The sequence below is a fragment of the Macadamia integrifolia genome, chromosome 9, assembly GCF_013358625.1.
Source record: "Macadamia integrifolia cultivar HAES 741 chromosome 9, SCU_Mint_v3, whole genome shotgun sequence".
Classification (NCBI taxonomy): Eukaryota; Viridiplantae; Streptophyta; class Magnoliopsida; order Proteales; family Proteaceae; genus Macadamia; species Macadamia integrifolia.
Genome location: NC_056565.1, coordinates 18,146,930 through 18,163,247, shown reverse-complemented (window position 1 = coordinate 18,163,247; position 16,318 = coordinate 18,146,930). Strand labels below are relative to the sequence as shown.

General features: G+C 37.1%; 1 protein-coding gene across 2 annotated transcripts in view; it reads left to right on the top strand.

The window, feature by feature from the left end:
* Positions 1 to 16,318, top strand: part of LOC122089466 (proteasome adapter and scaffold protein ECM29) — a 53,127-nt gene that overhangs the window by 15,890 nt on the left and 20,919 nt on the right. For both annotated transcript variants that reach the window (XM_042659218.1, XM_042659219.1), the window contains exons 6-13: positions 740 to 1,090; positions 3,485 to 3,652; positions 5,348 to 5,641; positions 6,044 to 6,220; positions 6,550 to 6,813; positions 9,057 to 9,155; positions 9,301 to 9,485; positions 13,472 to 13,807. In XM_042659218.1, coding sequence (XP_042515152.1) covers positions 740 to 1,090; positions 3,485 to 3,652; positions 5,348 to 5,641; positions 6,044 to 6,220; positions 6,550 to 6,813; positions 9,057 to 9,155; positions 9,301 to 9,485; positions 13,472 to 13,807 — 1,874 coding nt within the window. The remainder of the gene's footprint in view (positions 1 to 739; positions 1,091 to 3,484; positions 3,653 to 5,347; positions 5,642 to 6,043; positions 6,221 to 6,549; positions 6,814 to 9,056; positions 9,156 to 9,300; positions 9,486 to 13,471; positions 13,808 to 16,318) is intronic.

Here is a 16,318-nt window from a genome sequence, read left to right as displayed (position 1 = left end):
AAAAAAAAGGAAAAAAAAAGGAAAAAAAATGCACTTAATGGTATGTCAGTCATGTGGCAAACAAGTGCCTCTGCCTTCTATCCACCTTGATCAAAACTCTAGTCCAAACATCCCCTTTAATCTTCCCAGCCTCATTGTTTAGATTATTATATCCAGATTCCAAAAATTGTTGCTTTGCCATATCTCTTGGTTATTAGTCTTAATACCCCTTTCCTTGTTTATGTTAATTTTTATATTTTTCCTTTGTTTATCTTAAAACATATATTTTTGAAACATCTTCCATCATTCCAACTCTTCATTTTTCTCAACAAGAAAAAACATGTGGTTCCTACATAAATCTGCATCACATCCAAACACGAGGAAAATTAACCTTTTATGTGAAATAACTACACCCCCCCCTCCCCCCCAAAAAAAAAAAAAAAGTCCATTCCATTACATTGTACTTTACCAATGAAAAAATTATTTTGCTTCAATTCAGCAAGAAGTTCTCAAATCCTGAAATCCAACTAGATCTGACAGACCTCAAAATTCGAAAATCAAAGGGATGATAACACTTAGTGTATAACTAATAAGCATCCCAAATTTCTAGAAAATATGTAACTACATATAGGAACTTATCTTGAAACAATGATAAATGACTAGAGTTTGACATTATTTGAATATTTTTTAACTCTTTAAATGTTACATATCAGCCATATACGGAACAAACTCTTATTGTATGCAGTTACGGATCTTGCAGGTTGAAGAAATACTCTTCGCTGCTGGAGAGGCTCTTTCATTTTTGTGGGGTGGGGTTCCTGTGACGTCTGAAGTGATTCTCAAAACAGATTATACATCCCTTTCCCTCTCGTCAAGGTTTCTAACTGGTGATGTGCCTTCATTTCCATCAAGGCGCATGTCCACTGAAGAGAGTGAAGCCAGTGAGGATTGCCATACCATGGTCAGAGATGTAATAACTAGAAAGCTTTTTGATGTTCTTCTGTACAGTAGCAGAAAAGAAGAGCGCTGTGCTGGGAGCGTGTGGCTCCTCTCACTGACAATGTATTGTGGGCATCATCCGAAAATCCAACAATTGCTTCCTGAAATTCAAGTATGTTATTGGATCTGTTTAGCTTTGCTTCTGCACTGTATTTCAGAATGATGTGGTACTTAATTAACTGCCTGTGCCCTGCGTTTCAGTTAGTAAATCACAACAACAACAACTTAGCCTTAGTAAATGTGATCTAAGAAAAAAAAATTACTGGATCTCTGGGAATAGGAACTGTACAGGCTTGCCAATTACATCACTTACTTTTATCCAACCAATTTGGAAAGGGAATGAGGAACTTAGTAGGAAGGAAGGTATTTTCTACTCAAGTATCTGCATCGACAATTTAAGTAAGAAGACATAATATCTTTCACTCTAGTCCCTGAAAGGCCTTAACATTTTCTTTGTCAATGTGTGCATAAAAGAAGCAAAACATGAAAATAAATGATTGCATAAGAAAATGCAGAGTATATGTCCTGCACAGTACTGAAGTGTCTTTTTCCAATATAGTTGATGCCCTAAATGTATTCATGATTGGGTATGAAAAATGCTTAGTAGACTACGGCCAGTCGCTAGTCCACACTGTCCAATTAATACATAATCAGCATGTGTATTGTATATGAAACATATAGTTGGTCAACTCATTGAAGTTCACCCATTCTTTACTCTATCTTAACCCTTCTCCGAGCACTCTTTGTTAGCGTCTTTTTCCAGTGTTATTATCCTTTTCTTCATGTTATTCATTGTCTCCTTTTTAGTAAATTTCAGTTACTTCATAAATATTTTCTTTGGTAAAATTTTTTATTAGAAGATGGGCACTACTGTACAATCCCAGAATAGCTTGACAAAAAGAGGACTCAGAACTGAGTAGAGAACAATTTCCATTCCCTTTTGATCTTGCTGACACAAAGGCCTGCAAAATCATTTTCTTCTTAGCTTGCCATGCTAGCCAGTCAGAATGCTGAGTAATTATTAGAGGCCCCGTGTCAAAGGCTCCAAGTTACTGCTGCGGGAATGAGCAGAATTTTCTCAGCATTGCAACCAGGTTGATTTTTCCAAGTAGGAAGCAGTATCATGGCATCACTCTATCAATCCGTATGTCCTCAAGCTTGCAACCAGGACTTCATGAGCAGGATGGTGAACTAACAGGTGGGTAGGTGGAAAGCAGATTCAGCATCACCAAACAAAAAAATAGAAAAAAGAAAACAAAAATTGGGCAAACGGAATCTTCTAGAGGCCAAATGATCTATTGGAAGTATGCTATCTCTTGTTGCTGTTCAGAAAAAAGAATTTGGGGGTTACCTGGTCCTTCCAGAGATTCAAACAAGGATTTAACTGAAAACACACCCGTTCACAATATATTAAAAGGAAAAAAATATAATTTCCTTAACAAATGAATATTATTATTATTATTATTATTATTATTATTATTATTATTATTATTTTCAATAGAAGGATTGGTTCTCATCGTCTTCAATGTTTGAAGTTTGTTGTAGAGCACAAGCGGACTTTTAATCCTTCTTATTGGGTATTCTTTTTCTTTTCTGTTCTGTTCCTTTTTGTTTAAATCAGCATATGCAAGGGATTATGTTTGAGTTTCAAAGAAAACAGAATACATAATTACCAATTAATATAGCAATTTTACCTCATAAAAACCTATGTGATCTACTGAACAAAAAGCAAAGAAATCCAGCTGGAAGAAGAAGAATTTATATCTACCCCAACGAATTCTGTAAAACCCTCAACTCAATTAGGTATCGGCCAATGTTGGCACTGACTCTTGGAAAAACCATACATTTGTTTTCAAGAATACTTATATTTCTCTCCTTCCAAAGAGCCCGACACTACAACAACAACAACATCCAAAACCTTATCCCAACTTAGTGGTGTCGGCTACATGGGGATTCCAAGTAAGGATGAGCGCAAGGATCCATGCAAAAAGATTGACGGGTTATGGTTAATTATAATAAGTGCCTATTGTCAACCTGACGAACCACTACAATCAGCCACAGGCCTATAACGACAGACTATATGCATTACATCCACCACCAAGCCAAAGAGCCTGACACTGTTTATGGTATAAATATAACAGTGCACTTTCCTCTTCGGTAGAGGGTTTCAAGGGCCAATGAATAAATAATTTATTAACATCTGCTCTCCATGTTAGATGCACACCAAACAGTCCGAAGAATTTTGTGCACTACTGGCTGCTTTTTCTTAATTGAAGCTATAAACAAGTTCCCTAGGTTTATTATGTTGAAGAACAATGCTCATTACTTCTATGTCAGATCGCATGTGTGTCATTTTTAACAAATTTGTTCCTCTCTTTTGGGATGGCCAAAAGTGTTGTCTTATAAACAGATCAAATTTAACATAGGGAAATTTTGTTGAGGTTCTACAGTAGCAAATTTCTTACTCCCAGATGGATTGTTTACAAATCTTTTATGTATTTTGCAGGAAGCATTTTCACACCTCCTTGGTGAACAGAATGAGCTTACTCAAGAGCTTGCATCTCAAGGCATGAGTATTGTGTATGAGCTTGGTGATGAATCAATGAAGAAAGACTTGGTAAATGCACTTGTTGGAACACTGACTGGTTCTGGGAAGAGAAAAAGAGCCATTAAGGTGGGTAGATCTTCTGTTTTCTCTTTTTCTAGTTTATAACATAGTTTGACTCTGTTTGTTTGATGGAGAAAAGTGGAAAAGATAAAAGGGATGGGAAACTTGTACTTGTTTCCCATAAACTACCACAAACATGAGTGTTTGGATAAGTGGGGTGGGAAACTTGACAGAGAAGTTCTTTAAATAAAATTGTTGTTGTTTGCGATGTGGCACTCGATTTTTTCCTACCTCACTCGCTTCCAATTTGGTAGGACTTTGGCGCTATTCATGGGAAAGTTGGTTTTGCTTCTATCTCTCTCCTCCTATTTCATCTATTTCCTATAGAATCCCACCCCACTAAAAATTACATATTCCATTATTTCATTCCCTTCTCTTTCCTGGCCAATCCAACCCACAACATGCTGACCCCACCCTCACAAGTTTCCCACTCCTATTTATCTGCCAAACAAACGAGGCCTTAGTTAAAGAGGAAATGCAAATGGTGCAAATAGCAAGGATCTTGCTTCTACTTCTTCTTCTGCTCTCTCTCTCTCTCTCTCTCTCTCTCTCACTCTCATCACAATTTCTTAAAGAAAAGAAGTAAAGCATACAAAAGGAAACATAAAGGCTAAAAAAAAGGACCCAAACCAACTAAAAAGTGTAATTGAGGGATAAAAACAAGGAAGCAGAAAGAACCACCATATCCAATGAAAAGGACCAAAACCAACTAACAAGTGTAATTGAGGGATAAAAACAAGGAAGCAGAAAGAACCACCATATCCAATGTTGCAAGTATTGCATGTATTGGTTGATCTGCTCAACCGTTTCAATATTGGGGACAGTTATGATCTTGCCACTTTGGATAGACCAATCTACATAGTGCTTTACGGTATCCAAGTTCCAGTCTACAATGGTTTTTCGAGCCGGTCATCATTTCCCAGGCTAACAGAAAGACACTCCATCAGTCCCTTTATATTTCTCTTTTTTTCCCCCCCTTGCCTTTTTTTTTTTTTCAAGAGAGAGAGGGAGGATTTACCATGGAGAGAGGATTTACTGTAGTAGAACTGTTGGGAGACGAGAGAGGGAGAAGCAGGGAGGACTTATTGCAGTAGAATTGTTGGGCAACAGGGAAAAGGGGGGGGGGGGGAGGGGGATGGAGGACTTGCCATTGTATAGTTGTTGGACAACAGGGACTCATGGAGACACCTGTAGTGGAGGGCGGTGTTACTGCCTTTCAAGTCTCAACTCAACAGACCAAAACCCTGGAGGAATGGGCATGTTTTGCCTAATTATTTATTGTGAACCCAGGCTGGTTGGACAGGCCATGATTGGGGTTGGATTTACCTATACAGTCTGATATCGCTCAGGATAGTTGGAGACCTATTGGATCCTGGACCCCGAATTCCTGATACATAAATCCATGCTCCTAAACAGAACGGCACATTATTTTACACCATCAGTGAAAAACAGATCAGTCATCCGGTCATCCCCAAGATACCACTGCAACAGCCCCAAACCTGAAAACAACCATCAATACTCATTCTGATATCATCTACCCCACCACACCAGTGATTCTGCCTCTTACCCTTTGACCACCACACTTGGAACCTTTCTGTTTTCTTTCTATTGTATGTTACATCTTCAAGTTGTAGCCCTGAATTAGCTTTCTTATGTCGTAGATCAATTCAGATATAAATGACTATAGTTTCTGTCATGCAGCTTGTTGAGAACTCTGAAGTCTTTCAAGATGGGGCCATTGGTGAAAGTCTTACTGGAGGGAAACTTAGCACCTACAAGGAGCTCTGCGGTTTAGCAAATGAGATGGGAAAACCAGACTTGATTTACAAATTTATGGATCTGGCCAATTATCAAGCTTCTTTAAATTCAAAAAGGGGTGCTGCGTTTGGGTTTTCCAAGATAGCGAAACAAGCTGGGGATGCTCTTCAACCACACTTACGATTACTAATTCCCAGGCTTTTCCGTTACCAGTATGATCCTGATAAAAATGTGCAGGTATGTGGTATGCATCTATGCATGCTTCATTAGTGTTGCTGAAACTTAATTAGAATCCTACGTATGTTGATGCATTAACAGATGAATTAACCTAGCAACGGATTGTTTAGGCCAAGATTGTGTTATAGGAAGTGAAGACAACATCTTATTGTAAGATTTGGAGTTGTATTTGGTCCTATCTTTGTTGTATTTTATGTTTTGGGTATCTCTTTATAGTAGTAGCCCTTTTTGGAGTCATGTTCTTTTGTAATTCTTCTTTTTCTTTCAGTAAGTGGTGATTGTCAAAAAGGGGGAAGTCTCTGGACGTACTAAGATGTTGTGGTCTTCATTTATTAGGGACAGAAGTTCCTGAAATATTTTAGTGCTTGCCCATGTATAATTTGGCTGTTTCTGCATTTGTAGGATGCGATGGCACACATCTGGAAGTCACTTGTGGCAGATTCAAAGAAAACTATAGATGAACACTTGGACCTAATTATTGATGATCTATTGACTCAATGTGGATCCAGGCTTTGGCGCTCACGAGAGGCTTCTTGTCTTGCCCTTGCAGATATAGTCCAAGGGCGTAAGTTTGATGAGGTATGTACTCTTGGTTCAGCTTCTTAGCAATTGCTTGCTCGGCAACATTCGTGTTATCCACTAAAACATCGTGCATGGTTATATAAGCTAATCACTGGAGTTGAATAGATTAATGTGACAGCATAAATTGTCTATTCGATATTTTTTTATTTATTCCTATATAATTTAGAGATGTTCATTCATGTTTCATTACACTAGTATTCTGAGCTGGGTAACTGCGTAAAATTTCTATATTTCTTTCATAAATTTGTCTTTAGTTTTTGTTCTCCCTTTATTTTTTTTCCTTTGGGGTCGCACTCAGGCATGATGAGTTTATTCCTGTCATGTAGGTATCAAAGCATTTGAATAGAATATGGACAGCGGCATTTCGTGCCATGGATGATATAAAGGAAACTGTACGGACTTCAGGAGATAGTTTATGCCGTGCTGTGAGTTCATTAACAATGAGATTATGCGATGTTTCACTTACCCCAATGTCAGAAGCAAGGCAAACAATGGATATTGTTTTGCCTTTCTTGCTAGTTGAAGGGATAATGAGTAAAGTCTCCAATATCAGAAAGGCATCCATAGGAATGGTTATGAAGCTCTCAAAGGTAGGCAGAGTTTTCAATTGTGCTTGTTCTGAAGTGATAACTGATAAATAGATAGTTTGCAATCATTTTTCCCTTTTAACAGCACATTTAACATTATTTTCTGTTATCACAGTCAATGGGCTAGGCCATCTTGGCAGGGTTATAAGACCATATTTGGTCCAGAACTTTTAGGTTTTATTAAAAAATATATTCCAAAAAGATGTTTTCAACTCACCTTGGGACTCGTCCAGGTTTGGGCCTTGGGCATGGCATGCTAAACTGGGCTAGGTTGACCATTGCTGGTTGCCTCAACTATCTTGCTCTGAATTATTTATAAGACATTCTAGTCTTGATATGTGTGTTTTCTAAAAAAATGTAGGTTTTTAAATATTATGGTCTTCAGTTGAATATATTCGGAAACCATAGATACTGACTCCCTTGATATGCTTCCCTAGTACATGATTTCTATATTCATAGGGTTTTGTGCTTTGAGCCTATGACCAACCTAAAATTTCAAGTAGGAACTTCTACTTATAGCATTTCCTTTTTCTTCTGCCCGTGTGATATTCCAAAGGAATCATACAGGATTATCTTTTACCCAAATTCCCAGGATTATCTTTTACCCAAATTTGGAGGATCATCTTTTACCCAAATTTGTTGGCTCCTTGCTGAACTGTGTGACATATGTGTTGACACAAAATTGGCGATAGCGATGGTTAGGCTGTGACTCGGTGGTGTGGGGGACTTGTATGGTCCACCGTCTACTGGATTGCAATTTTCTCAATGTAGGTTGATAAGAAATTCTGAATTTGGTTGATGGGTGTCATGTGAATTAGCCATCCGTCAAATCTAAAGTTAACCTGAATGATATACCTCACCATATATCGAATCTATTTCCTAACCATCCAAACTTAACTAAACCTTTTTCCAACTAATTGGTGTCAGCTACATGGATTCTGTTTTGTCGTTCAACTTTGTTTAGAGAATAGTTGTCATGGCGATGCCTAAGCATCCAGGTGAATTTCTAGGGTCAAGGAACCGGCCACCTAGTTATCTAGATGCCTTGGTCCCAAAATCCTGTCTGAAAGGAGGAAAAATGGGGCAAAAAAAAAAAAAGAAAAAAAAGAAAAAAAAAAAGAAAAACAGAGAAATTGGAGGAAAAGAGAAAGGGAGGAAGAAAATAATGGAAAATAGGAAGAAGAAGAGGAGTTGCAGAAAAGACGAAGAAGTGCAGTTATAAGTAATATGCAATAATATTATGATAATTTATATAATCATGCCATAGGTGTCACAACGCCAAGGCAAACTAAGGCATTGGAGGGCTGCCTAAGCGCTTAGGCGACAAGTCTCTTGCCTTAAGGCGAACAAGGTGACCAAGTGTTATTTTTTATTTTTCCTCGTTTCTAACATTATTTAGTACGCTACATATACCTTGTATAATAAAAAATCAACATTAAGCCACATTGGTCATTAAAAATCAACATTAAGCCATGTTAAATCATTAAAAAAATCAGCATTAAGTCACATTAAGTCATAAAAAATCAACAATTAGAGAAATTTTGTTGTTCTCTAATAAGTTTGACTGGTCAAATGATTATATTTTTACATGAAACTTTCCGACAAGTTTAAGATTACTTAAATCTGGTTAGTAATGACAAATTTATGTTCTAGTAAAACTTATTTTAAGTGAGCGAATGCTGTTAAAATCGCCTAAATGAAAATAATTTTATGGACATCTAACAAAAGATTATTTTACCGGACTTTTGGTTTTTAGCAATGTTTTACTAGGATAAGGTTAATGAAATTTTCAGAATTGAGAAAAACACCATTTTAAAGTTGAAAATAACCCCCAAAACAAGAAATCCAGTTTTTGTTCTTGGACTGGGGGGTTGACTTTTTATCCTTTTGGAATTTAATTTTTAAACTATTTTCATTGGATTCAAATAGGGGCTATTTGCTTATTTATGGATAATATCTTAAGTTTACTTAAAGGGTATTTGACATAAATAAGTGTTGCGCTTGCAATAAGGCGACAATCACCCAGACCCCCACTAGGCCATCTGGACGCCTCGGCGACACCTTGCCAACATAGTATATTTGACCGGGGGGGGGTTTACTCGTTAAAATGATATGTATTGGTTTACTCCTTTTTATCATGTTTTGGAATTTAACAAATTCTTACTTTTAATAATTCAACTGTTTATACCAAACTGTATATTTGTTCGTTCTCAACATAGTACATATATTTCTTCACTTATCTGCAGGGTGCTGGGATTGCAATTCGTCCACATTTGCCAGATCTAGTTTGCTGCATGTTGGAAAGTTTGTCAAGTCTTGAAGACCAGGGGCTTAATTATGTTGAGGTTGGAAAATCTATCTTCTTACTGTTAGGACTGGAGGTCTCCCTTCTTGAAGACGAGGACCCTTGATATTCTCATCTAGTCTCCAAACTGATAATTTATTTATGCATTTACCTTTTCACTTTTTTGCCTTTGGGTTATGAACTAGTTGCATGCTGCAAGCATTGGAATCCAGACTGAGAAGCTTGAGCATATGCGAATTTCAGTTGCGAAGGGCTCTCCCATGTGGGAAACTCTTGACCTATGCCTTAAAGTTGTTGATGCAGAGTCATTGGATCAATTGGTACCTCGCCTTGGTCAGTTGGTTCGCTCTGGGGTTGGACTGAACACAAGGTTTGTTGATATATAAAATTTATAGAGCTTATTATATCTAAATCACGGTAATTTTTTTTACTGTGATGCCGAATGTATTTTCTTTGTTTGTATCTGAAACTGACAAAAAACTGTCATTCTATCCTTTTACATTTTTCCTCAATTGCTGTAGTGTGGATATAGTAGGCATTAAATTTCCATCATGTGGCATGTTCATTTTTTTGTAAGTTTATTTGGGGAAACCAGATTCTCTGAATGGATACAATTCGTTGCTGTCAGTCTGTCACATGTCATGTATCTTGGCTAATTGATTGAGGGGGGGGGGATTGCTAATGTTTGTAAGTTTATTTGGGAAAACCAGATTCTCTGAATGGATACAAAATGTACCAGCTGTGATGATTATGCACCAGTATTATTAAAGAGTAAATGGAGAAGCAAGAAATGCTCAGATGTCACTAGGAAGTGCAGAGGATGGGAAAAGTAGACCTTGTAATTGCTGTTTTCTACTGATCATGGATCTGTGGCAGCACTAGAGCTTGGGCTTAGGTGGGTAACTTGATACATTTTCCTCTAAATATTGAATGTTCTGTGAATGGTTTCGAGGATGATGTTAGGGAGGGGAGTTGATGGCTTGGATAGAGAATGGGGCTACATTTCTTGACTCCATGAATAATGTCGATGAAATGATATAAACTTCATCTTTTTGCTAATTTTGATAATAAGATACAGTGGTTTTGGACTTTAGAGGCCGTGCTTTCTTTGCCTCTCTGGACATGTCTTGCAGCCCAAGTTGGGGGTGAAGTATTCTACTCTATTGTTTTGGAAACACATGTATGGATTAGTGCAAAGCTTTGGTCAAGGTAAATCAATTATTATATGCGGTGACTTGAATGGACATGTTGGGAGGGATCGTAGAGGATATAAAGATGTGTATGGAGGCTACGGAGTTGGGGTGAGGATCGAAGAGGGGACTACAATCTTAGATTTTGCGGTAACTTATGATTTATCCATTGTGAACACTGCCTTTGAAAAGAGAGAGGAGCATTTAGTTACCTACAAAAGTGGACATCATATCAGCCAAATAGACTTCTTCCTAACTAAAAGGTCCAACAAGAGGTCATGTAAGGACTGTAAAGTTTTACCGAGAGATGAGCCTAATCACTCATCTTCTAAAGAAATCCTTTGTGGGAATGGTCTATATGCAGCTGTACCTAACATCCTTGCGATGTTGTTAGCAGCTGAGTGTGTCCTTGTTTTTCTCCAGGAATATCAGGATTATCAGATTCAGGAGCATTAGAAGCCTCTCCTCTTTGCTGTTTCAGAACATCAACATCTTCAGATTAACTGCCGTACCACTCCAGCCAGTTATTCGATAGATTTATATAAACTGCTAATATCATTGTCCCTGTTTTCTCCATTGTTTGCATTGCTCTGATTCCAAATATTGTGGGCTAATCTTCAACAAGAAAAGTTCTAATAGAAGATAGAACAGCAGGACTACAGACACAGTAAAACAGAACCAGAATAGCGATACTGTAGTCTGTAGCTTAAGCCAAACAACTCAATATGGGCTAAAATGGTGGTTGATGCCTTGATGGGTCAGTTTGGTACTTCTGTTAGATCTGCAAAATCAGGTCTGATTCTGTGAAGAGAATAGTGACTTTCTGAAGAGTCCTTCTACAAGTACTGTTGATAGCAGGTTTAGAATTTGCAGTAATCAGCCATAAATTCTGAAAATGACAATTCCAGAGAGAAAAATCCAGATATTACTGAACGCAAACTGAACACAACTCTAATAGAATATTGCAGGACTTGCAATCATCAACCAATCAATGAAACAGAATAGCCACATGGTTTAAAAGTCTGATGCCCTTACATTTTTTTATAATAACTGTAAAACCCAAACATGACATGTAAAAAAGACTAATGACAATCCTGACCTGAAAAGGGGCAAGAGGGGAGTGGGAAGAGAAGAACAGACTTCAAACTCCTCCAGTTGACCAGCTATACTAACTAGGATTCTGAAATAACAATGAAAAGAGAACCAAAACAGTAATGGAATTAACGTATCCTAATCCAATCTTGTCTAATAGCGACTAATAACAGAATCCCATGACCTGAGTAGGCATAATTCCTCAAGTGGCAGAAAATCTAGATTCTGGAACCGCAGGCTAGATTGGCCTCTTCTTCTTCTTCTTCCTTTTGTAGTGATGCTGGAACCTTGCTTCTGCATCAGTAGCTCTTGTATTGATGGCTCAGGTTAAGAAGGTATTATTTTTTTTAACTACTTTAGTGCCAATAAATTCAATAAGCTCATGCAACTCTATAATTTGTGCCAAGTTCAGATGATGTGATTTTGATACTAATTGGTGTGCAAAAAGTTGGTGGTGGCAGTACCAAATAAAAAAATTCTATCATGAACCCTTTCTTGCAGGCATTAGAATAATTCGAATGACATACAAAACTAGGTTTTGAATGCGGCGTCCTTGTACCACAATCACAGTCCCTCCAAATGAATATAACCTTGAACTAAAGATGCACACAGGGAAGACACAAATATTCCTCTTGTAACGATTGCAGGAGAAGAACAGCGACAAATGATCTCTGTACACTCTTCAAGGGTTCAAAACTCTAACTCACAGTCAATGGAGAAAGAAGAGATAAAAGAACATAAGAGGGGTGCCCCCTTTTGTACTATTTTATAACTATGCAAGAATTAGTATCCCTGTAGCATACTACAAGTCAAGTGGTCGGATCCTATTAGGTGATCATACCTTGGTTGCCTAATATAAGTCTAACTCAAACTGAGAACATAGATTTATTTACTTAAAACTACATCCCTATTTAGGTAAATGAAATTATATACTCATAAGCACAACTTACGATGGATAAAACTTACAAGTTATAACCCCTTTGAGTTATAGAAATAACTAGAGTTTCTCCACTTAAAAATATCACATAATGGATCTATGGGTATGAAAAGAATTGCTGTAAAAAACCCTAATCCGTCAGAATAGCTAATTTAGAGAATCTTCACCATAGATTGGGCATAAAAATTGTATAAAAACTATTAAAAGAAATCCAATTATTAAATAATAATATTTTAACGCATTTGTAAACAATTTACAAAATTTCCACCAAGCTCGGAATTTTGTCCAATCAAAGTAAACTAATTCTCTTAATATATTCACCTTGTTCGGGAAGTGGATTCCATGTTGAGCATCTCTTCCATTTACAAATTAACATTGTGAATCTAGCATACTGATAAATAGTCAGTGTAGGCATCAATCTTTGGTACACCAAAATGCTCAAATTCCAATTGCAATGGTAAGGACCTCTTAGTTATGGGGAACATAAACAACTATAAAAGAGAATCTTGCTGCTTAAACAACTGACTGAATTCCGTGCTTGACTCTCAAGATGATCTAGTTCGATACACATACAATATGAATACTCACATTTATATTTTGAATTTACATTATGAAAATACACAATGCGACAACCCTATATATAGAATGCCAAATTCTGTCCCTAGTTGACACACTTGAAGGTATAAACTGAGGATAACCAATTACTCAAAATTATAACACAACTTACTTTAAACATTTTAAATTGGGTTTGATTGACACATATATCCAACAAATGCATCGTATAAAGATTGTGCTTAGTTGGTTTACATGATTATTGGCCTTCTCTTTTGACTTGGAATCTTTTGCCTGGCCGTTTTGGCATCGGACTCATCTTTGAGTGATACTTATTATAAAGTTGTTACTTGTCAAAAAAAATAAAAAAATATTGTACTTGTATGAGCCGTTGGAGTTGAGAAATCATATAGCTGTATTCATTTAATAGCTGAAACAGTGATAATTAGTTCTCTTGGGGATTAGAATATAGCTGTGTCTTCGCCATGGAAAATTTTCCTAGAAATGGAGCTTTCTTTTCTACATGTCTTAATGCAGATTTAATATGCTTTGTTCTTTTGATTTTTCATATTATCCTTGTTGCAGGGTTGGCGTTGCTAGCTTTATTACCTTACTTGTTCAAAAAGTCGGTGCTGATATAAAACCATTCACAAGCATGCTTTTGAAGATCTTGTTTCCTGCCGTTAAGGAGGAGAAAAGTAGTGCAGCAAAACGTGCCTTTGCAAGTGCTTGTGGAGTCACATTGAAGCATTCAGCTCCTTCTCAGGCACAGAAGTTTATTGAAGACACTGTAGGGTTGCATACTGGTGATAGAAGTGCTCAGATATCTTGTGTGGTTCTGCTGAAGAACTTTTCACAACTGGCTGCAGATGTTGTGAATGGATATCATGCGACAATCATTCCTGTTGCTTTTGTTTCGAGGTCTGAGTTTAATACTTTCTTTTCATTTTAAAGCTATATTTTGGAAATTGTGCCTCTCCATTTTTGTCCTTTTTATGTACTCTCATTGGTATTTCCTGTCATTATCTTGCTTTATCTTGAAATTGAAAAATAGAACATGTTGGATACACCACAATCTTGCATTCCTAATTTGAAATCTCAGATGACCATTTTGATTCTGATCAGCAGGCCAAAAGTTTAAACTTTCCCACAGAAAGGATAATCTCTATTTTGCTTTCAGAATCCAGATCACAAAAGACCACTTTAACTGCTGTTTTGATGACTAAAGATATTTTAGAACATACATTCAGAGATGGATTAGAGGAGAAAGGGTTACTTGGATCAGACTACTAAATTACAACAATCAATTAATGTTGCTTTATTAATCACCTTTTGGATGTTTGGAATATACTCTATCACATGTTAGTGTGTTGCCCGTATTTATTCTGAAACCATATGAGATAATGGGCCAAAGAAACTAGCCCATTGTTTAACCCTGCCTCCTTGTACACTGTAAGAGTATGTGAGAGCATGTATTGATTGGAGGGCTATGGTCACCATAGACCTCCATACCGTGGGATTATATTTGATTTAAGCATGTCTTTGTTAGTTTCCTATTTGTTTAGGGTGGTAGTTAGCTAAGTTAGAGTTGGCTTCCTTTTTGGTCATGACTTCTAGTTTTCCTATTTGTGTTTTGACTTTGTAATAGACAGTCTAGATATTGAATGAAAGGGGCATTCCCAACCACATGGTTGTGACTCCCAAGTTATACCAATCTCTTTGTCTCTCTCTTATTTCTTCTTCTTTAATTCTGGTTCTCAAGTCTTTTCATGGCATTAGAGCCATAACCAGTAGCTGGTTTGAGAGTCATTCCAAGGTCTCATGCTGCTGGTGAAATTCTAGTTCTTAGAAGAAGAAGAACTAGGGTTTTGGGTTTCAATAAAGATGATGAATTATATGAAGAACATACCTATTGCTGCTACTGCTGTGCTGAAAATTTATTCCTGAACCATCGATTTGGTTTTCTGATTTCTGTTGGAGTCGTGGAAGCATGGTGTCAATTGGTTTGCTGGTTATATTGTCTTCAACCAGAACCTGCTCTGCTCTAAAAAAATTGTTGATAAAATCAAGTGGTCTGCTACTATTTGCTATGGAATCAAGTGTGCCAGTGCCACTGCTGGTTTCTTGAGGACTAAGGAAGAAAATTCTCTTGTTTCGATTTGCTTCCGTTGGTGTTTCTCTGCTGAAGACTTTGTTATTGCTGCCATGGTTACCATCCCCCTTCGCTGAGTGAATTCCATCTCTGGTTTTGGGGATTAAAAGGTTGAAGACGTTATCGATTTGCTGGTTTCATTTTATGGAAGAACCCAGGATGGTCTTCTTCCGCTGATCTCAAATGGAGCAGCGAGATGAGGATTATCAGGTTTTCAGAGGGATTATTTATATTGAGAAGGGGATGGACGCTAGCGTAAGTGTTTCTGTTCTATGTTTCTGCTGGTTTCTTTTTCCTATTATAAGGAAGAAGAAATGACTTTTCTTGTCGTAAGGTTGAAGACAACCTCACAATCGTGAGTTGTTCTTTTTTCCTTTTCTATCTTGTTGGTTTCCTATTTGTTTGAGTTTCTCCTTTTGGCCTTCACTACTTCTCTTATCCCTTTATGTCCATCTTTTGTTGTACCTTCCAAGTTTATCCTTTGGCTTTGCCATTCCATTGTTAAATTGAGAGCTCATTATTTACGAGTTTGCCACCCTATTTGGTACACTTGGGATCAATTACGAATTTGCTATTATCTTGTTTTGGTGATTTATGGGTGTGGCCAGAATTACAGAATCGACATTGGGATTATGCATTAGAAATATTATTGCTTTATAGACCCCTAGATTGCATCAATTTGGGGGTTGCACCTTTTTAAAAAAAATGGCATTTGAATTCATGGTAATTCGAGTTATTTGTTCAGGTTTGCTACCGTAAAAGGGAAATTGGAAATTTATTTATTGTGGTGCTCTTGATTATGGGATTTTGCACGATGATCATCGTTTGTGATGGTGGTTGTTGAAAATTATTAGTCCATAAGTACTACTACACTTGATAGGGAGATTTGAATTATTTTCTGCTCGATTTGATATATTGTCTGGTCAAGATTATTTCGTTTGAAGAAGTATTTGCTCGTGTGTGTCCTCAACAACAATTTTATCTTTTGAAGATGGTTATATTTAGCGCCTGATGTTGTTTGGTATATTCAACAATCTGATGTTGTTTGGTATATTCAACAACCTGATGTTGTATAGTCCCCAACAACTTGATTCTGCCTATTTATCTCTGGAATTTTTTGTGCGACATCTGTTTGGGGAGATCTCTGTTTGAGGCTTGTGAATGCTTTTGATATAGTTATTGGGAGCTATAGTTCTGTTGGAGTGCCTTCTTTGGGAAGGGCTTTCGTTGCTGTTGGAGTCCCTTCTTTGGGAAGGGCTTTTATTGCTATTGGAGTGCCT